The sequence below is a fragment of the Phocoena phocoena genome, chromosome 11, assembly GCF_963924675.1.
Source record: "Phocoena phocoena chromosome 11, mPhoPho1.1, whole genome shotgun sequence".
NCBI lineage: Eukaryota > Metazoa > Chordata > Mammalia > Artiodactyla > Phocoenidae > Phocoena > Phocoena phocoena.
In genome coordinates, this window is record NC_089229.1 from 46,361,758 (window position 1) to 46,384,797 (window position 23,040).

The following is a 23,040-nucleotide window of genomic DNA, read 5'->3' on the forward strand; positions in this document are numbered from 1 at the left end:
TATGGTTTAAAATTACTTTGGCTTTGCAGAGAAAATCAACTCTAGAAGTCAGAGTGGAAACAAGGAGACTGGTTAGGAGGCTATTGCCATAGCCCTAGTGAGAGATGATAGGAGTTAGGGTGGTAATGGTGGAGGTGGTGAGAAGTGGTCTTCTGAATATTGTCCAATTGGATTTACCAATTGTAGGGCACGAGAGAAAGAAAGGAGGCAAAAATAACACCTGTTTTTCTTAACAAGTAAGATTGAAGTTGCCAGTTGTGAAGAGGAAGAAAATTAAAGGAGGAACAGATTTGGAGTGGAGGGGGGTAGGGTAGGAATCAAGAGCTCAGTGTGGACAAGAGCAAGTTAACCATCTAAGTGGATATGTCAGGTATGCAACTGGGTATACAAGACTTGAGTTCTGAGGGCGAGGTCCTGGTTAATTTTAGACTGTGGTTTAGAAGAAAAAGAAGACATGAAGAATTAAGGACTGAGCCCTCCAGTATAGAGAGGTCAGGAAGATGAAGGTGTAGCATCCTGGAAGCTGGGTGAGGAAAGAACATCAGGGAAGAAGAGCAAATTATCTGTGTCGAAGGCTGCTCTTAGGTCAAGCAAGATGGAGATTGAGAATTGACCACTGGATTCAACAATCCTGGTTTAATATAGCAGGAGCCAATATAGGGAGAAGGGAGGTGGAATAGAGGAACTGGAAGAAGTGAATACGGACAACTCTTTTTAGACCTTTGTTTGAAAGGAGAATAATGAAAAGCGGTGATAGCTGGACAAGGAGATCTTTCAGTTTGACTTTTGTTTTAATATAAGAAATATTGTAGCACATTTGAAAGCAGATTAGAAAGACATGATAGAGAGGGTGAGCTAATGATGCAGGAAGAGAGAGAGAATTATACAATAATTACCTGCCATTGATGTACCATAATATATTTATCCGTTTGCACCAATGTTCATCTAAGTTGCTTCTGATTTTTTACTATAATACTGCAAAGAAAATCTTTGTGCCTATTTTTTTTTTATTCATTGAAATCATTTCCTTAAGATAAATATTCAGGTGGAGAATTACTGGATCAAAGATCATGAACATTTTTAAGACTCTTGACAGTACCCTATTGCCTTAAAAAATAAATTTCCCATGCCTCCCATAATGTATAAATGATTAAGTTTTATCCCAACCTTGCTAATGTTATGCCACATATCTTGGTGGCCATAGTTTATGGAATCCCTATACTGTTTCAACTACGCTTTTTCTAACAGACTGATAGCTCCTTAAAGACGGAGATCATATCTTGAAATTATCTTCATTCCCTCCTATTTTTTTAAACCAAATATTTCACTAATAATAATTACAATAATCATTTATCTGAAATCCCTCTGTGTTAAAGCATAATGGTGTGCATATGGTGTAATGTGGAAAAAATTATCAATTATGGAATCAGACCAACCTGTATTTGAACACCACATTCATTACTTGGGTTTTGCCTAAAATCACTTTAATTTCCCTATCAATTAATAGATTAATGATAATGCCTGCTCTCTAAGTCCTGGTGAGGGTTGAAATGAGATATCTGTAAAGTCCCTAGCACAGAGTAGGAAATTTTGGAGGAAATAGTGAAACTTTTAGAAGAACTTTATCATGAAAATATCTTGTGAACATATATTTTTTTAAAAGACAGAAAAAAAACCTCTTCATGCAACTCAGCTTGTCTATAGCCCGTAGAGTGCTCATATTATAGTTTTGCTAATGGCCATGAAAAAAAAAATCATGCATTTCAATTCTTATAAACTGTTGAAACAGCAAGCACCTGGGCTACCTCTTGGGACTGCACAGGCTGCTACAGTAGGCCTGGGATCAGCAATGTCTCTAGAAATAGTACCAGGCCGTTACCTCCTAGGTGACTGAATGAGGCTTCATCTCAGCACGTGAGCTTAGAAAACTTTACGATTAGTCCAGCTTGCTAAGGTGAGGAAATAACAAAAGGAGAGAAAATGGAAGTCGAACTTACCACAACATCCAGTCAATTTCCAAACAGGTAAGAGAATCTTTCATGACATTAGCGGTGCTAGGTTAAGAGGGTGAATATTGCGATTTCTGTCTGTATCTGTTCCTGTGAGCGTATAAGTCAGCAGAGTATCTTTGTGATATCCAGGGAAACAGCTTTAGCCTCAAAGTTTGAAATTAAAATTAAATGCTATGCAATTATTCAATATCTCTGAACAGTAAAGACCTTACCACCATCACAAGAAGTTTCTTATAAAAAATTTTGTATCCATCCTAAAGAGAATAGAATTACAAATACATTCACTTGGACAGAACTGAAAATTTTCATACAAGGTATTGAGTGGAGCAGCTATTTCCTTGGCTTTGCTTGGTGTAGTCCCTACACTGACACTAGGGAAAAGATGACCCCTTGCATTTATGATAACTAGAAAAGGAAAGGGGAGCTAACAATGGGCTTAGTCACTAAATCCAGACTTTCTATCATACCGCATCTTGGGGACCCTGCCTTTGCACGTAGACTTCACTAAAAGACTAGTCAGTATCTTCCATTGTAATCGTATGTGGGGGACCAATGAATGTAAGTGCGGAACAGGAGACATCCCCCGTCTAATTCCCAACCGGGGACCTCAGCTTTGTTGTTTTCTACCGGTAAACCAAGACCCTTATTATGAAAGCTTGGCTGTCCTCATAAGTATTAGGGCTCTCATTAAAAATTATGTGTGAATTCATTAGTTAATCTGTACAGAAAGTGCTATCCTCAGATGAAAAGCCTCACAAAGTACTATTTAGTTCACTTAAGTTTATTTCAAAAAATATGTATTGAGTTCCCACTGTGTTTTAGGCATTGTATGAAGTTCTGGGTGTACAAGCATTAAAAATAAGAATTTAGTTTGAGTGTTTAAAGATAATATAGTGGTTCTGGTGTTGGTACATAATTATGGATTATGGGCTTCCCTGGTGGTGCAGTGGTTGAGAGTCCACCTGCCGATGCAGGGGACACGGGTTCATGCTCTGGTCCAGGAAGCCACATGCCGCGGAGCGGCTGGGCCCGTGAGCCATGGCCGCTGAGCCTGAGCGTCTGGAGCCTGTGCTCCGCAACGGGAGAGGCCACAACAGTGAGAGGCCCGCGTACCAAAAAGAAAAAAAAAAAAAAAAAAAATTATGGATTATTCTGATTTTATCTGTGGTCTGCGATGCTGAATAACAATGTCAAAAAATAGTGCATCTGGTGTTTCCATCCATCTTCATCATAAAATTGGATTAACTTCCTGTCTGATTCAGTGTTGCAGAAAACAATCATCAAGATGCCCCAAATATATCATTGGATTCAAGAAGTCAGTCTCTATTTGCCACAAAATATAGCGCTGTCAGGTTTTTGGGTCTTTTTTGTATGTCTCTAGTGTGAAACATGAGGAGATAATAATGCCAAATAATGGCTTGGCAATAATTTCAAAGAGGGGTTTAAGGTTTAGCAGCAAGATTTTAGATTAAAGAGAAATAAAAGTTTTTAGTGATTTTCTTTTAATGTCTTTTTAATATGAAGAGGACTAACCTGTTTAAATCTGTCATTTAATAGAAATTAAAGCCTTAAAGAAGATGTGGCTTCTTAATTTTGTACACCAAAATATCTTTCCCGACAGCTTCCACAGTCTTAAATTTATTTTTTAAATTGCTGGTGTGAATTATTCAGTTGATGCTAGATTGTGTTATATGATATTAGCCATTTCTATATTTAGCTGTAACAAGGAGGAATAAGATTCATATAGTCTCCTTTGTTTTTCTGATCAATCCATGTGCTTCTGTTTAACAATTTAATAATTAGCTCAGAGATATAGCAATCCTAATAAATACCAGAACCCCAATTATGCTGAAAGGAAAAAAAAGAGTATTACTGGGAAGATCGAGAAGTAATAACAGGATGAAATTGGCACAGTCATGCCATGCATTAAAGTTACGCTGCAGACAACCTCACTCAGAATCTTTATTTTCCAGAAATGAGATGGTTCTCAGAGTGCTAATCACAAAAATAACACATTGTGGAAAATTATACACTTATTATTTTGCCATCTCATTCTGCAGATGAAAAAACCACAAGAACATTGACTAAAACTCATTCCACGTTCTCCCTATTCATTTTTAGTTATGCAGAAAATGGTTAATTCCCACTGTGACAGAAAAATCAAGATTACCGAGAATAAAAGTTGAAAGGACACTAAATCATAGAGTTTTTATTTGCATCCCCAAGCACATGCCAATAAACCTCGTTTTATTTTACCATGTTTCTTGGGGAATTGGGTGGTTCACCAGCAGAGTGAAAAACAGAATCCTATTACAGTCATTGAAGTGAAACATAAACTACATCATGGAGGGAATGGAAATGAAAGTAAATTTATAACGTCCTTCCAGGGATGTTAGACTCCAAACCACCCTTTTGATCAGACTGATGTCTGAGACCCTGTGTGGTCTCCCTGCCACCTCACAGTCCAAGATTTTGCATGTGAAAAAGTCGAAAATCCCGAAAGAATATATTCCTGTTGATCGAATACAAGCCCATGAAAATAAAAGTGAGCCATCTCCCTACTTTACCCACATCTGGAATAAAGTACCCAGTAGCCTGTAACGATTGATAATTTCTTCATTTTTTTAAAGTAGTATTTATATACTTGGTGGCTTGGGACAGTATCACTTTTTGACTATGAAGCAAAGTGCTTGAAGAGTTGAAGGATTATTATTTTGCCCTGGGACATCTATTTCCAAGCATCCCTAAATGCCACTTAGAAGTCAGTTTGGTCTCAATTCTTACTGGATACGATAGTCAAATGTCTCCTCCGTTTCAGAAAAGCTGCATGAATGGAGCGGTCACAGCTGTGGTGATTAGAATTTCGTCATCCTGACAGGGCTGGTTGTAGAAACCTGAATTTGTCTAACCTTGTTTTTCAGGCAACATTTGCCTGAACTTTGGGCTTTTGTCCAGAGAGTTTCTGCCTGGCCTCGATTCCAGCCATTTCCCACTCAAGCTTTTGATTACTGTGTCTGCCCCAGCATGAGAGATGCTGAAGGAAGTGGAGAGTAACAATTTAGAGGAGACCAAAAGAGAACACAGGAATAAGAATAATGGAAAAGAAATAATATTCAGTACATAATCAGGGGAGATGAATGTGGAAATTTCTGTTGACTTGAACATATAATAATGAGACTTGAAAGCTCTGTTAAAAGCCAGTAACTTGCTATTTTATTTGTTTACTGTACTCAGGATAATATCTGTTTGTGGATAAATCATGATTTTCTCCTGTCTCCAACAAACTTTATATTAAACCTCTGTTTTCCTCTATTTCATCCATAGATATGTTTATTAAAATATTTATTTTATTAAATATTTTTAGTAAAATATTTTATAAGGGTAAATGGACACAGAATCACAAAGTATGGGAATGATAGTATCATAAAAGTACATAAAGTGTTATTTTCTAATTTTTGGAAGCCTTATCTCGTCCATTGAATTTGTACTTGGAAAAGTCAAGACCTTAACCATTTCATGATTTTTTTAAAATAACTAATGATAAGGATGGGGTTTTACTCAAAATTATATAGAATTTAAAGTTTCGGAACAATGTATAAAAGTTCTTAACTTAATTGCTAAAGTATAGGAATCTTTAAAGGCAAAAGAAAAGATTTTCTTACAAGAATGTTATTAGAGGATGTGAAAGGGAACACTAATTAAGAGGTACTATTAAAATAGAAAAGAGAGATTAATGAAATGAAGAAATAAATAGCTAATAAAAAGCTTTTCAAATGAGGATAGGGCTTCTAATCTAAGTTATTAAATTTGACTGTTTCAATATTAATATTTAATTTGTTGTAGTAGAGAGAAAAAAAGAAAAGGATGATGAATATGAATTTGATTCGGTAGCTATGAGGAGTCTTCTGTACAATTTGGGATCTAATCTGATGGCTCACACAGCCATGGTTAGAAAGGGTGGATGGATTAGGGAGTAAATGGAAGTAGAGATTCTGGAATCAAAGAACCCTTCTTAAAATGTGCTATTTTAACCTTAAACCTCAGGTATATATTCTCCCAAAAATTATTATCACTTTAGCAAAATCAAATTGTTTTGACCATTGCTTTTTCCTCTGACCTAGATTTCCTAATTGACTTTTGGCTAAAACTCCTTGATTGTTAAATCAGTAAATGTAAGCACTGGACGTCCAATCAGGCCACTTCTTTGTGTATTAATATTATTACTGTTCCAGGAAATAAGTATAAGACCTTCATTTAATCAACAAAGTTGCAACTCAATGTCCCCTTGTACTGCGTATCCAAAGAAGCAGATCATTTAGTTGTTTTTAACATCAATGAAGGATAAATCCATATCTTTAAGCAAAGTTTATGGAGCCCTTTTTATCTGTCAGTTTTAGCTGTTTTGTGTCTGATAACTTATGTGATCCTCAAAATCCCTGTAAAAGGGATGCAGTTATCATCTCCATTTGACAAAGAAACTGAGGCCCAGGGAGAGTTAATAATTTGACCAAGGCCACTCAGCCCAGGATAAATCCAAGTCTGTCTTACTAAACCATGCTCTTAACTATTATAGTGTGTCAAAGTTTTCTTATTTGGTATTTGCTCACCTACCTGCAACTTCCAAACACACAATATTTAAAGTCATGTACATTCTCTCTAGTTATTAGAAAACAGAGTAGGCAAAAGCTTTTAAATGTGTGAGATCATAATTCAAGAACCTCCTGAATATCTCCCTTGTCCTCTAAGTCTTTCCTTTCTAAATGAGAAATTTAGATACTTTTTCTCACTTACTACCAATATGTATTTAGCTCCTTCATAAATTGTTTTAACTGATAAGCTGATCGATTGCTTTAGCAGGCCATAACTACAACAGAGCCAAGGATATGAGAAACTCATGAAGTTGGCATTGCAATTGTTTTCAAAACGTCTCAAAACGTTACTCTGACCAAAACGAGTGTCGGCATATCATGTGTTAAAAGGGGTAGCTCATCACAGTGTAAGGATCTTAAAAAGAAAGATTATTGAAGTACTATTACTGAAGTACTATTGCTATAGTATAAAGCTCAAAGTTCCTCCCACCTGAGGGAAAAAGATTTTTCTATCTATTTACCATCTTATCTTTCTCCTTTGTCCTCAGCAAAAATTGGTCGTGGTGTTCTGCCTGTTTTTTCAGTATACAATCACATCTTAACCCCCTCAAAGTCTCAATATACACTAATGACACACTAATTTTATTTTATGAGTATCAAATTGTACTAACCCTAAAAAACCCATTAAATGACCCTTTGGGACAAAAGAAAGTCTGTGGAATTTTACCCTAGGCACCTGTATATCCGCACAATGGTCCCACACTTTCAGATGAGTTCCAACAAAGACTCACTTGGCCTTCCAGTGGATTGTGGACCACATTTGGAGAATCACTACTTGAAGGCCACCAATTAGTTCTCATCAACAAGTCCAAGAGCCTTTTCTTGGTCTGCATATTTCTTAACCTTCAGCAGCATCTAGCAGTGTTGACAAACTTCTTTTGCAAACTCTGCTCCTGACTCCACGGCACCATACACCTGATTTTCCTCTAAACCCTGCTGCCCCTGTAAATATCCATGCTGAAATCAAGGTCAACTAACAAGAAAAGATTTAGAGCCTTTTTGCCTTTTAGGGGTATGGGCAACAGAGTGCAATGTAACGTCTAACTTTGTGGTACCATGAGTTGGTGTTTGAGGGGGATAAGAAATAGCATCCCTCTTCTCCTGACTGAGAAAGACAGAGGAAGCAGACCTGGGGAGATAAGAAATATAACTGTATTGCTGATAGAGCTGCTGGAGATGTGACTTAGGAGCATGACAGTATACTTCTATGGCTGCCTCTCCTTCTTAGGCAAATTTGCCCACCAGTCACAGGAGTACTAGCCAACTGTGGCCTCACCTGAAGGGACAGAGCCTTTGCAACTTACTTTACTACTTGCAATAAGAATACTAGGTTTTAGTGTCTTTACAGGCAAGAGGACCCCAAAAGGAAAGCACAGAGCTACACATGCCCCAGTATCTCATTCCAAATGCACCGATTATACAAGTCACTTCCCTCCCCCGAGGAGACAGAGGAGGGAAGGCACCAGGACAATTACTGTATTTGAGCTGCCACCGCACAGAATAAAACATCAGCGTTGGGGAATAAGTGTTTCCTCCTAACATCATGGAAAGAGAAAAGCCATAAAAATGTGATAGTTATGGCATCACATTAAAATGGATAAATATTTGTATGACTATATATTAGATATATATGGGTATATATAATATATATATGCATTCTACATTATATTACCTACATATCAGAAAAAAGCTAACACTAAAAGCACCACAAGCTTTATTTCAGGATGACGGAATAAACCATTATGCATAATATTTATTTCTTTTTCCTAATTCTTTGCAGTTTCTAAATCTTCTATCATGAACATATTTAATTTTTATAATTAGAAAGATAAATTTTAAAACTCTCAAATTAGTCACAAGAAATTAGGCACTTAACACTGATTAAGTTTGAGTGCCATTTACAACCAATATAGCACACAACTCAGAAAACTTATATTGATTTTGCCTATTAGAAACAAGTTTCAAAGAATTGGTTAGATGAAATAAACTGGTTTTTCCCCCCTGAACTGTGTAGTAGTCAAAGTATCAGAGGCATATTAATAACAAGCCAAATACAAATTGTGTTAAATCTACTCGTGTTTTTTGAGTGATCAGGCATTTCAAGTGAACTACTTAACCAAATATTAATCTCCTCAAGAGCTTATAACCCTGGTTTTGTAACCCTTTCTACCCCTATCATGGAACTCAGATTCTTCCAATTACAGTTTTTGACCCTCAGATAATGCAGGGCTTAGGTGAGCTGACCCCACGTGCAGTCGTAAATCCGAGAATAACTTTACAGTCGACCCTCCATATCTGAGGTTCTGCATCCTTGTATTCAACCAATCCTTGCACTGGGTAGTGCTGTAGTACCTATTTAGTGAAATAAATCTGTGTATAAACGGACCCACGCCGTTCAAACACATGTCATTCACAGGTCAAATGTAGTAACTACACAATGTTGAGTATGATGATTTATGTATTCCTTCATTTCACAAAAATTTATTAAATACCAAATGCCAGGCATTGTTCCAGGTCCTGGAGATATAACAGAGAACCAGAATGGCAAGTTCCCACATCAATGGAGCTCACATTTTAGTAAAGGGAGATATACAATAAACAAAAAAATAAACAAGAAACTGTCAGATAGTGATAAATGATATGATGAAAATAAAGCAGGGTGATGTGATAGGGAATGGCCAGGCTGGGAAGGCCTCTCTGAGGAGATGACATTTAAACTGAGAGCTGAAGGACCCACCATACAATGGTGTTGAACATCTCTCCAGCAGGCAGGTAGATGCCAAGGCCATGGGGTGGAAATAAACACAGCTTGTCTGAGGAACTGGAAAAAGGGTGGAGTGGCTTGAGAGGGAGATATGAGATGAAATTCAGAAGGAACAGGAGCCAGATAAAGTAAGGCCCTGTAAGCCATGTAATTGAATTTAACTCTAAATGTAATAGAAAGTTATTGGAGGATGTTAAAAGAGAAAGGGAGATGAGCTCTTTGGGAAAAATAGATTTTAAGATGGATAGAGAAGATCAAGAAACTATAAACGAAAGTCTTGTGTCACTTCCTGTCTGAAACAGTTAAAAGAGGGCATCACAAAGAGTACACTGGCACAACTCAGAAGATAAATGAAGATAATAATAAAACACACATTATAGAATCAAAATCACATTAGAAACAAAAGAATTAGATCAGAGTCTGCTGAAAACATACAAGGACATAGAGCAGACCTGAGAAAAGTTCAGTTGAATAAAGATATACAAGTGGTAAGAGACAGTAAGTACATAAAGTGGCTAAAGAGAAAGAATATAAAATTGCATAATGTGTCCTTAAAGATGAACCAAAAAATATTTAGGAGAAAAATCATTCAAATATATAATAGGAGAAAATACTTCTGAAATAAGGAATCTGGTATATGTAGACTTCAAGAGCATACTATATTGCAGAAACTATCAAACCAAGGAAATATCCTGGTGAAGTTTTTTAACTTTAAAGACTCTTGTGAGATTGCAGGCAGAAAAAGCAAGTTATCCAAAAGACAGGCTAGCCTCAGGCCAGGGTATTCTTTGTAGCAATTTTCAAAGCCAGAAGGCATTGGAATAATAGCAGCAGAGTTCAAAGGCAAAAAATAAAAATGAAGATTGAATCAAGAATTTAATATTCAGCCAAGTTGTCATTTATTGTTAAAGGCACCATAAATACATTCTCAAGTGCCTCAGGAAACATAGCACTCACAAACCCTGCTTGAAAGAAGCTTTTTGATAACGACATCCAGCTAAATAAGAGATACATCAAAATAAAGAATTCAGGAATGGTACACTCTTCTAAAAAGGAGCTGATAATGATCATGACTATTTGGATATGTAACTAATGCTATAGAACTTTAAAAATTATAATTACAGAATATATTCATCAGTGTAAATAATGCTAACATGATCCTAATATTTTAGTGACTTAATGCAATAGAAGTTGATTTTTAACTCATGTTACTGTTTAATGAGGAGTGTTGGGTAGGGCCTCTGCTTCATGCAGTGATTCGGGTCCCAGGCATCTTCCTTTGTATGGGGCCACCATTTCATTACAGGCTTAGGGTCATCCTGGAACCATCCAGCTTGCAGACAGAGGGAAGAGAGAAGAGAGTGGAGAAGACTACCTCAGACTGAAAATATCACTTTACTTTCATTTACACTAATTGGTGAGCACTATTACATGGCTCCACCAAGATATAAACGGGCTAAGGTTCCAGGAGGAGACAATCGGTTTGGTGAGTAGTCTCTGTTATAAAGAATATAATATAAACACCATAAAATATAATAAGACAACAATAATAATATAATTATAAAAACTGGAAAGTGATCATGAGAATTGGTGGGAAGAGATGTACATTTTCTCACTTTTCATAGCAGCAGTTAATAAATACTTTCTGAAGTTTATATATCAAGAAATAAAGATTTAATATATATTATCATGCAATATTTAACATTATGATTATAGGCACAGGAAGAAAAAAAAATATAGAACAACCAAAAAAACACCAGACCACTTAGCAAAAGACAGAAAACTAAGGAGGTATAAAAACAAAATTTAAAAGATAGCATAACATAAAATAACAAAACACATTTAGGTCTGTTAAAATAAAAGTCAATGGGATAAGCTAAACTATTAAAAGTAAGAAATTATTAGATGAGACTCAAAACATGATATTCAATAACAGTATATATTATGAATACAGAAATACATCTCAGATATATTTCATATATTAAATATATTAATATATTTCACTTATATATTAAGTGAAAAAAGCAACTTATGGAACAACATGTGTAGTTTAATCCTATTTGTATTTAATAATAATAAACATGTATAATAAATACATATTATTTTACATTCTATATGCATCAAAAATATTTGGAAGAATACACAAGAAATAGTATTGTTTGTTGTTGTTTGTTGTTTCTGAGGATTAGAATAAAAGGTTAGGAGAAGACAAGCATGCTTTCATTTTTTTACTATGTATCTTTCTGTACTTTATATTTTTTGTAATAAATATGAATATTTTATTATAAAAATTTAAACAGAATAAATAAAGTCCAACATAGAACTGAAAGCTGCAAGCAAAGGAAGGGGAAGGAGAGGTCATGGAAATCTGACAGAATGGTGCTCGAGCTGAGTCTCCAAAGAGAAGGAAGAAGGCTTAGCCAGTGATCCACATACGCACTGACCCAATACAAAAAGACATGGCATGTTTAAGACACCTTAGGTACAGCTGGAGTATAATGTACATGGTGGATAGGGTTGGGAGGTAAGACTGGAAGGACAGGGCAATGGCAGTGAACCAAGGAGTTAGGACCATTCATTAAAAAATGAGATTTCCTCAAAGTATTTTAAGCAGAATAGTGACTTGATTGAGCCAGAATGTTGCACAGGTCCATATGAGGAATGAATTAGAGACCATAGAAGATTGGCAACCCATGAAGATTCTATTCAAATAGTCCAGATAGCCATGATAGTGACCTGAACGAAGATGGTGGAAATACAGATGAAGAGAAGATGGATTCAACATTCAAGAGATTTTTAGAGGGTAGAATAGACAGAACTTGATAATTAATCAGATGTTATGATGGTAGGGTGAAAGATAAGGTAAAAGAGTGAGTCAACATGATTTCAAAATATGGCACTTCATCACATTATATGAAATATAGAATTAGAAGTAAATTTGATTGTGGATGAGGAGAGGGAAAAAGATAAGTTTAGTTTGGGTAATACCGAGTTTGAGGCATAAGTGGAACATTCAGATGGAGGGAAGCAGATGTAGGACTCTGAGAAAGGTGGGAACATGAAATATGGAAATAAAAATCATTAGTATGTAAGTAATAGTAGAGGACAACACAGAGAGTTATAAGAAGGGATTGGGTGATGGTGTAAAATGCCTCCAATAGGTCAGGGCTTTCTTCTTTGTTCAGAGACAGAGAAATTTTTGCTTTTATTCCCGGGGATCACTTGACAATCCAACTGCTGGCCATACAGGGGAGACTCCTTGCCAAGAATGAAGTTAGAGATCCCGAGTAGCAATGAGCGCACGTTAAAGTTAGAAGGAGATGAGCGGATTCCTCCTGACTGGATTGGTCCTGAAGGAAGCTGGGTTTGTTTGTTGCTGTGGGGAATCGAGACTGGACTTCTTTAAGGGGCTTTGAGGACATCTTTTTGGCCTTCCTCTCCCTAATGGGGCCACTGGGTGTGATCTTGACTCTTACTGGGGGTGATCAGATGACAGACCAGGCTACCTTATAGCATCAAGAGGTAACTAACATTTGAAACCTGACCCCCTCTCAGGCAAAAATAATTCAACCGTCCTTTAAATATAAATAGCTAAAAGCCAATCACATACTTAAAGTTTAAACATAATGCTGGTGCCTAAATTCAAGCACTACATTTTAATCAGTTTCCTCAAGCTGATTTATATCTAAGGCTCATAGGCTTCAACTACTTTAGTGGACTGTCTGGTGACCAAAGAAAGAAAGTCATATTACACAGTGGTATTTCCTTTGTGGGAGGAAGCAGAAGTGGGTGAGGGGACATGGGCCCCAGATAAAAGGAACTGACTCAGGAATCTCTTTACAAGGCAGAGGTCCAATAAATTTAAATACAGATGGAGTCTGAAATCTTTGAATTTTCATTATGTTTAATTTTTTCTGTGTGTTTATATATTTGTAATATCAATACAAATACTCATTTGTTTTTGGATAGTAACTCTATTTGCATTATTCATTACTGTGAAGTGGCTTAGCATTTACCTTTGGAAAGAGCATTATAATCCCTTTTAAAGTTAAAAATTTCAGTCATTTGTATGTTAAGTAATAGAAATGACCAGATGGGTTTAGAATAAGACTAAATTATATCTTGTACTGTTATATGGTAACTTTGAAGTTGTGACACTGTCATTGCCATGGAAATTTATGTTCTATCATAGTTGTTATGATCTCACCTAATAGGATGAGAAGAAGCTATGTATTTCTAGCAACTATCCAGGAGGAAGGTGGTAACATATATCCGCTTATTATAGGAAGTCATATTTATTTTATTTTCTCTGAAATAAAATTCTCATTTTGTCTAGGATCCTTTCTTTTTCTCAAATTGTGATCATACATAGTGTCTGGCACGTATTAGGCCCTCAAATACGTATTTTTTTGTTTGTACTGTATTTTAGCATCACTATTTTATGGTGGATAGTTAGAAATACATGTATGTGCTCTGGAATCAATCCAGCTTTTCACAGGCAAGCAGAGAACTGAGGCAAATTATTCAAATGTTTGATGCAATGAACCAGATGATTGCAGTTTTAAACTAATTATTTCAACTCACTTCTTCATTTTAGTTAGGGAGTCTAAATTTCTGTTTTAAATGCACTGTTCTACCTTCTTGGAAAGTTGCCATTTTGAGTGGTTTTAAATCTTGAGTTCCCATTTCACTTCCATACACCATTTCGATCTAAGGAAGTTAGACTTTAATACTGTTTCCACAGTTACAAGCTTCGTTAATCATGGCCCTGGGAACTGAATTCTCAAGTGTGTGCACAACCCCCTTGACTCTCAGTTCCCAGCATAGACCATTGGCTCCAAATCCTGCCCGTGGGAATCAAGGGCTGTGCCTGCCTGCTCACCCTGCCTGACAAACACTGCTGGTGAGCCAGAAGTCAGTGGTTCCTCATCAGTGTTTGCAGGAACCAAGGAACCCATCTCTGCAAAGAAACTCCAATCTCTTGGCAATTTCCACAGCCTTACAGAGTTGAAAGTAAGCTGTTGCATAAAAGGAAACCTCTGTTTCTCAGAGCCACCAGGTGGATTTAGTTTTTCTAATCTCTTGGATTTTCCGTAAAGCATGTTTCCATAAAACATAAATCATGCTTAAAAGTATAATGTTTTTCTCATTACTGTATTTCCATATCCTACTCATCCTTCAGGATTGAGCTCAAGTCTTACTTTCTGCATTAAAATGTGTTTTTATATATTGGAAACATTTTTAGACTAGAGAAAAGTACAGAGGATAATATAGCAAACAATTGTGAACCATTAGATGACTTTTAGTTAATAAAAAAATTATTACTGATGGTGTTAATGTCACTTTTCTACCTACTCCCAGCGTAATTCTCCTTTTCCCCTCCCAGGAGCAAGTTGTACCTTATAGTTGGGATGTTGGGTAGAATTTTCAATAGTTCTTCCCTTTTGTGGATCTCAATTTTTTGCCGGGAGTCCAGTTCCAGCTGCCTAACATGACCAAGCTCTATGGCCCCTGCCCCTATGCAAGTATTAAAAGATCCTAATGTACAGTAGCAGTCTAGAGCTTTAGCTGGGTCTGCCATTTTGACTGGGAACCATTTATCTCTTTTGACCTCCCCAACTCCCTCTGATTCCTGTAGCAATAAGTATTTGGTCCAGTTTCCAATCATTTATTTTGTACCAACTTTATGTATAGCGGATTTATTATTTCTTAACAAAACTATAAATTATTGGAACAATATTCTTCTTCTACAGCAAACTGGGAGAAGGTCCTCTGAGAGTTCTTACACTATAGTAGGTTGCACTTGTAAGCCAATCTCTTTATCACAGAAGTGTGTACATAGAAGTGTGCCTCACTTTATAGAACAAATGATATTGCAGACATCCAATGGTTACTGATAACCTACTATGGTCAAGTTAGCAAATTAAGCATTATAAAATAAGAAATGCATATAAAGGTTTGGTTTCCCCACCTTGTAAAGTATCTGTTTCAAGTGATTATGGTGCATTTTTGGAAATACATAGTTAACCAGTTTATGTTGTAAATGTAATAATAGCACCCATGGCTTAAATTAAGGATGTAGTGTTAATTGCATAACTTGATCTATATTTTAGGAATTTTAAAATATTTACTTGTCCTTTTCCAAAACAACCTGAAAATTAAGAGTGTTTGTCCAAGCAATGGAATAAGAATTGTTTACCTTAGATTTAATCATCACTTCCATTGACTTCTTTGCCAGAGTTTGAAAATGCATTATTGCAGCTCGTTCTTTTGCCTTGCACTGGCAGCAAATCACTATATAGAGAAACTGCCAAGTCTGGTGTTATGGAACTTACACAGCATCTTCCTCTCTGTGACTGTGTGTGAACACAAATTAAAGATGTCCTCTGGCTTGGATTACTGAAATATACTTGGCTACATACTACATTCTGTCATCTGGACTTAAAGCAAAATAAACCAACACACATTTCAGTGAAATTCTTTATGAATTGATCATTCATATGATTCTTGATTATAACTAGACAAATTGCATTATTATACAATATACCATCTTCTTAAGTAAGACCATTTAAAATTTCACATAAAATGTCCCTATAATTTTTTTATCTCCATTAAAAATGCACCATGAGTGAATTTCTCAAAGTCACAGGAATTGTTGTGGTCAGTCATCCATCAGGAACTGAATGTCCAAAATCAAAGATTTACTATAATTTGAATTTTTTATTTTCCAGACACTGCGAGTGGATGTAAATAGGCTGAACATAACCTTGCTTCGGATATTCCGCCAAGGAGTGGCCGCAGCCTTAGGACTCTTACCCCAGCAAGTGCACATCAATCGCCTCATTGTAAGATGCCAACATTTCGCATTCCCAGATTACAAGCTTTGATCTTTATTGCAGGGCTCAAGAATAATGAACAATAATAAAGAACACCCATGCTATAGTTTTATGGTCCATGAGCCAAATCTGGCATAACACCTGTTTTCGTAAAGAAAGTTTTATTGTAACAGACCACACTTATCTGTTTACATATCGTCTAAGGCTTCTTTCGCACTACAATGGCAGAGTTGAGTAGTTGCAACAGATTGTCTGTCTAAATTAAAAGCTAAAATATTTGCTATCTGGCCCATTACAGAAAAAGTTTGTCAACCTTCTCGTAGTGCAACGCTAGCTATCCTGGTAGGTATGAATAGAAGGGCCCAAAATACTTGTCTCACCAACCGGATACTACTCCCAAAATATTCTCTCTAAGACGGAAACCTTCTGTATCAGGTAAGGCACTGTCTCCAGACAGCATCTATTAAAATCCCTTCAAGTATATCAGGATGAGGGACTTCCCTGATGGCGCAGTGGTTAAGAATCTGCCTGCCAGTGCAGGGGACACGGGCTCAATCCCTTGTCCAGGAAGATCCCCACATGCCACGGAGCAACAGCCCGTGCGCCACAACCACCGAAGCCCGCGTGCCTAGAGCCCGTGTTCCGCAACAAGAGAAGCCACCGCAATGAGAAGCCCGCACACCACAACGAAGAGTAGCCCCCGCTCGCCGCAACTAGAGAAAGCCCACGCAGCAACGAAGACCCAACGCAGCCAAAAATAAATAAATAAATAACTTTAAATATATATATATATATCAGGATGAAGGATAGTGAACACATAGGCGGAGGATTTTGAATAAAGAATAAAGAAGAACCATGCTTAAGGACAGCAGTCCAAGTACAATGCAAGAATAGCCTTGAAAAAGTCGAGATAAAACTTGGATGGGTATCTGAGGTGGGGATGAAGGAAGCCCAAAGGACCTTTTGTATAAGGCTCACTTTAGACCGATCTATCACCCGCATCCTTTCTTTCCCCCTTCTCCTCAGTGTTTAGGGACCTTGATATCATTCAACTACATGTTCCCATCTGCACTTGAAGGTGGGTGTGAGCAAAGACAAAGAAATGCAAATTCAAATCTTACGACTTTCTCTTTGTAAAAAGCTAATTATCCCGAGGTTCCTGTGAAAAAGGACTTTAGGATCATTTTAACAGTTTTAAAATTGTTCTTAATTTCCCCTGCATTAGAAACTTAAGCAAGGACTTCTTGTTCTCCTTGCCTTAAATCCTTACGCTCCTGCTTGAGTTCAGTTTTATACTGCATCAACACCTGCATTTCCCACTATGGAGGAGAATTTGCTTTTATTTTGGTTTAGAATTTTTGTTTCTTTTCACTTTTTTTCTGTGTGGAGGGTGAATTGTTTTCGTCCCCATAACAACTTTTGTTCTGTGAGTCAACTATTTTCTGGGACTAAATAAGCTTTAAAGAAAAAACAAAGTTTTTAACTCAATAGCATAGAAGAAATACAGCATTTCCCATTATCATGAAAGAGTGAAATAGGTTATTTATATCCACAGTGTACCTTGCTCAAGTGAGAAGTGAGGTATTATAGATGTCTTAGATCTAGATCTAGGTTTTATATATATACTCAGATATCTTAGATATACTTTTACATATATAGATTTAAAGAGCGTAATAGCTCTTTGAAATGATAAAAGAGGGATTTGCCACACCCAGAGAGGGATATGCATATCCTCAGAGAATGTTAGTAGCATTTATGCATGTCTATTCCTAAGAGTAGTTCTTATAATAGTTTAAGTTATGATGATACCTGAGGCAGCAGGGTATGGTGATTAAGAGCGTGTGCTTTGGAGACAGACACAGAATTCTACTCCATTTCCAGCTTGGCCGTGTCCCAGCTCTATGACCTAAGGCAAGCTACTTAATGTTCCTTCATTTACAAAATGAAATAACTTAATACCTCTGTCCTGGAGATAACAGATTTAAGGCACATGGGAGCATGACAAGCCCAAAACAAGTGCTCTCTTCCTACTATTGTTGTTATTAGGTCATAAACTATTTAAATTATTATAAACATGTTTCACATCAGTATTATGCAATATTTAGTCATTGTCTGTTGTTCACTGCAAACACGGAAACATTTTTCCTGGATGACTAGTAGTACTCCATTTTATACGTGGCTGAACTTCTGATAAATTGCATTAAAAGAAAACTTTCTAAAAAAAAAAAAGAAAGAAAATTTTCTAGCAGGAGAGAACTCCGTGTATCAAAAAGAAAAGACTAACAACAATTTTCCTTATAAGTGCTTTGTATAAGTTGTCAAAGAGAATCTATCAAAGGCAGTGTCATTTTTGTGTAGTGTTTGTTTTTTATGTGTATGTGGCATATCAGCCATTTAAGGTAAGAAATCCTCTCTCTCTGTTTCAGGTAATGAGGTCATACTAATAGGAAAGTAACATGATATCATTGCATGACATTGTTTCTACCAAACAATAGATCTTAAAAGTGTGACTTATTTAAGGTGAAGAACAGGATCAGGGAAGCAACTTCAAAGACAGCATCACCTTCCTTAGTCCAGCCTTCACATTAATACAAGTTATAAAAAATATATATATGGGGTGGTAATGTCTAATAATTGTACTGTTACATCAGGTTTTACTTAATTCATTTAATTGATTTTAAAATGCTTCTTTAAACACACTCAGGAACCATCTGAACAATATATCTCAAAAATTACAATACCGAATGGAAAATAAACCAGCATCGAATGAAATATAAAATTACAAAGCTAGAGGTGTCAACTACTTGAAAGAAGGCCATTTGAAGATTTCGGGCTTTGGGCTGCTAATATTAAGTGTACCAGGAATACCTAATAAAGGTGATCTCCAAGATGTCTTTTAGGATCCTAAAGCTCTGAATTTCTTTAATGTTTCTAGAAGGAAGTCAAAAATATTTCCCAAAGTTGTTTAAAATGTCTATTAACATATACAAATGATCTGCTTTTACTAGGGAAAGAAGAACAGTGTTGAACTATTTGTGTCTCCCATAAACCGAAAAGCAGGAATTTCTGATGCTCTGCCATCTGAGGAAGTGCTGCGTTCACTTAATATCAATGTTTTGCATCAAAGTTTATCCCAGTTTGGAATTACAGAAGTCTCCCCTGAGGTAGGCTGTTTCATGGAATATTTCATTTAAAAATTTGCACATGGGGCTTCCCTGGTGGTGCAGTGGTTGAGAGTCCGCCTGCCGATGCAGGGGACACGGGTTCGTGCCCCGGTCCCGGAAGATCCCACATGCTGCAGAGTGGCTGGGCCCGTGAGCCATGGCCGCTGAGCCTGCGCGTCCGGAGCCTGTGCTCCGCAACGGGAGAGAGGCCCGCGTACCACAAAAAAAAAAAAAAAAAAATTTGCACAGTTAGCATGACATGACCCAATTCTAGGAGGCTTTGAGATGAAAGCTGTTTATCGTGTGTTATTTGATAATATAAAAGTCTCCCTAAGGGTCAAAATTCTCTGATTTCACATTGCATATGTTTCTTCCTTAAGGAAGTTCATTTTCATGTCAAAGTTCCCTTTTTGACACTTTCTTCTCCAATCTTTATGGCCTTATAATTTATTTTGACTTATCCAACAAATTGTCCAGAAGAAAAGCCACTTAGGTATATTTGTCAATTGATTACTTTTACTGAATTTTACTGAATTTTGGGTGTCCCTAAAAACACGCTCAAATCTTTCCTCCTCAACAGGTTTACTCCTCATTGCCTTCATTGTCAAAATGGTCCCTTTTTTCCACTACCTTGGGATTAATTTGAAATGTGATTTTTCTTTTGCTGAGGAGCTCAGTCTTAAGAACTATGAATATCTCCTTCATAGTGCTTTCTAAATTCGGCACTTTTCAGATTTCCCCCACCACTCCAATACTCTCATTCCTGAATAAATCCAGTCTCTTTTTTGCTTCACCTACTCCATCCCACTCCAAACTTGCTAGAATGAACATCATCCCAAACATATGTAATTAAATTCACAGAATCAAAGCATTAGACCTTGAGGGAACACATGCGAACATTTTAAAGATACAGAAAGTAAGGCCCGTAGAAATTAAGTGATTTCATCAAGGTGACAAAGCAAATGAGGTATAAAGCAATATTTAAAATCTAGATACCTTATTCCTAGTCTATTTCCCTTTGCAGTAAAGCACACTGCCTCTCATTACAGCAAATGCCACAGGTATGGTATAAAAAGCTTTGGTACAAGATTGAGCTTGGATCCCAAAGCCAGCACTTAAAATGTGTGTGACCTTGGGTGATTTAATCTCTGTGAGATTAAGTCTGTCTTTACATAGTATCAACCTCTCTGAGCCTCAGTTTCTTCATATCCTAAATGAGTATAGAAAAAGAAAGGAAGGAAGGAAGGAAAAAAGTAAGGGAGGGAGGAAGAAAGGAAGGAAGGAAGGAAAAAAAGAAAGAAGGGAGAAAGGAAAAGAAAAGGAAAGGAAAGGAAAAATGGGTAGAGTCCTTATCTTATAAACTTGAAATATGAATAAAATTTTTAAATTAAAAAAAAAATACATGGAGGGCTTCCCTGGTGGCGCAGTGGTTGGGAGTCCGCCTGCCGACGCAGGGGACACGGGTTTGTGCCCCGGTCCGGGAAGATCCCACATGCTGCGGAGCGGCTGCGCCCGTGAGCCATGGCCGCTGAGCCTGCGCGTCCGGAGCCTGTGCTCCGCAACGGGAGAGGCCACAACAGTGAGAGGCCCGCGTACCGCAAAAAAAAAAAAAAGAAAAAAAAAACATGGAAATCTTCACAAAGAGTAGGCACTGAACAAATGTAATTTGACTGCAGAATGAAAATGTATTTCATCATTGAACCACGACTGTAATAACAACCTCCAACTGGTCTTCCTGCATTTAGTGTTGCTTCCCTCCTTGCTGTCTCTGCTGCCAACCCCAGCTCACACACGCACGTGCACATGCACACATCCACACGTGCACGCAGTGTTTTCTTTCTTGCCACCAGAGTAACTTTTCTAAAGGCAAATCTGGCCATGCCCTCCTAATGTCATGACTCTTCTTTGGCTTCCTAAATCCTGTAGAATCAAGTCTGGATTTCGTAATATGGTATATGGTTCTTTGTGTGCTGAGTTTATCGTTGTTGAACAACACTCTCTTAGTTTATGCTTCAGCCATTCCAAACTATTAATAGGCACCAGGACACCCCACACCATTTCTTCCCTCCATGCCTGTGTGTATGTTGGTCCGTCTGTGCACCTTTCATGTTTCAAGATCAGTCTACTGTATAGTGAAGCCTTCCCTTGTACCTCCACAGATGTGGGCGCTGGCTTTGTGTTCTCATTGAGCTTAGTACAAAAACCCCTTACCCCACGTTGGCCTTCATGTCCATCTCTGCACCGTCGTTCCTTGAGAGCATTTCATTTCATTTTATCTGTGTCTTCAGTGCCTTCATTCAGGGCCTGGCATACAGTAGGCATACAAATAGCCAAGCGCTCGGCTAGGTGGTGTCCAAAGTCAGAAAAATAAATGAATAAGCAAACACACACACAAACAAATAAAATCAGATTTTTGCTTTCAATGAGTTCTAATAAGGCAACAAGAGACAAGCAGATAAGGAAAATACAGGGCTATGATAACATAACCGCACTGTGCCATGGGAGTTTTGAGAAAGAGGAGGTCCCTTCATGCTTCAGAGAGACCAGGAGAAAGGTCAACATGAGCTTAAACACCCAGACCCCTCCCCAGCCCTCCCTGTGTGTGACTCTGAAGGGGCTCCCTTTTGTATATCAAACCAAACTCCATGCCCATAGTTCAAGCCCCTCACAGACTGACTTCCACACATCTTGCTCTGGACAATTCTTCTTTAAAATTTTAAAAGACCGTTAGATTAATTTATTCTGCTTCCCATAAGCTTTCAGTGAATAAAATAAGCATTTCGCCCTGTTGCTTTATTCTGAGTTTAAATGCCATTCTGAAGGCTTTAGGAGTATGGCAGCTTAGTGAGTCAGCCAGCTTTGCAGACCAAGAGAAGCTCACCATACCAAAAAATTAATTAAACTCAAGTATTTGGGGGTCCTCCAACACACCTCAGACTGGTGAAGGCAAGGAGCTTAGCCTGAATGCCTGTCACAGAACGATTAGCCCTCAATAGACCATAGGTCTGTATTGCATTTGAATAATGAAAGTGTATTTGATGATCAAAATATGATATTTTCTTATAAAATTCTGGGAATCTAAAAATCTAGGAAATCTAGAAACTATTATATTACAGGAGACTGGGAAGTATTTTAATTGGATATAAGGAGCATTTCATCAGGGACTGGTGTATTTTTTGAGCGTTTTGTTCTGGCACTTCTAGAATGGGCCCAGCGGTACCCTCTGATCGGAAGCTCTAACTGCAGACAGGAGAGAGCCGTCTGCAGTGTGCACAGGCCCTCAGAGGGAGCTTCAGACACATACAGTCCAAGAGGCGCTGCAAAAGTATTTGTTGATAGTTGTTTAAGCTGATAGGTATTCTGTGAGTTTTCCCACTTCTTTATTCATCATTTGTGGTAAATGTGTAGTAACAGCTTATGCCTCAACCCATTCTTTCACATTTCTATCTCCAAATTATAGCTCTGTTATGGTAACATGTTTATTACCAGAACAAAAAAAGGAATATTGGTATTTTGGGTTTTCATCCTTTACATGGATTACAGAACATGGTGAATGCTGTCTCAAAGCATCTCTTCCTACACTTTTATTAATTACTTTTAGGGAAGGGTGTGGTT

The 23,040-nt window shown here is 37.3% G+C and overlaps 1 protein-coding gene across 1 annotated transcript in view; it reads left to right on the plus strand.

Moving 5' to 3' along the window:
- PTPRR (protein tyrosine phosphatase receptor type R) overlaps nt 1-23,040 on the plus strand; it is a 248,124-nt gene that overhangs the window by 119,894 nt on the left and 105,190 nt on the right. The window contains exons 3-4 of the mRNA XM_065888284.1: nt 16,157-16,270; nt 19,270-19,425. Coding sequence (XP_065744356.1) covers nt 16,157-16,270; nt 19,270-19,425 — 270 coding nt within the window. The remainder of the gene's footprint in view (nt 1-16,156; nt 16,271-19,269; nt 19,426-23,040) is intronic.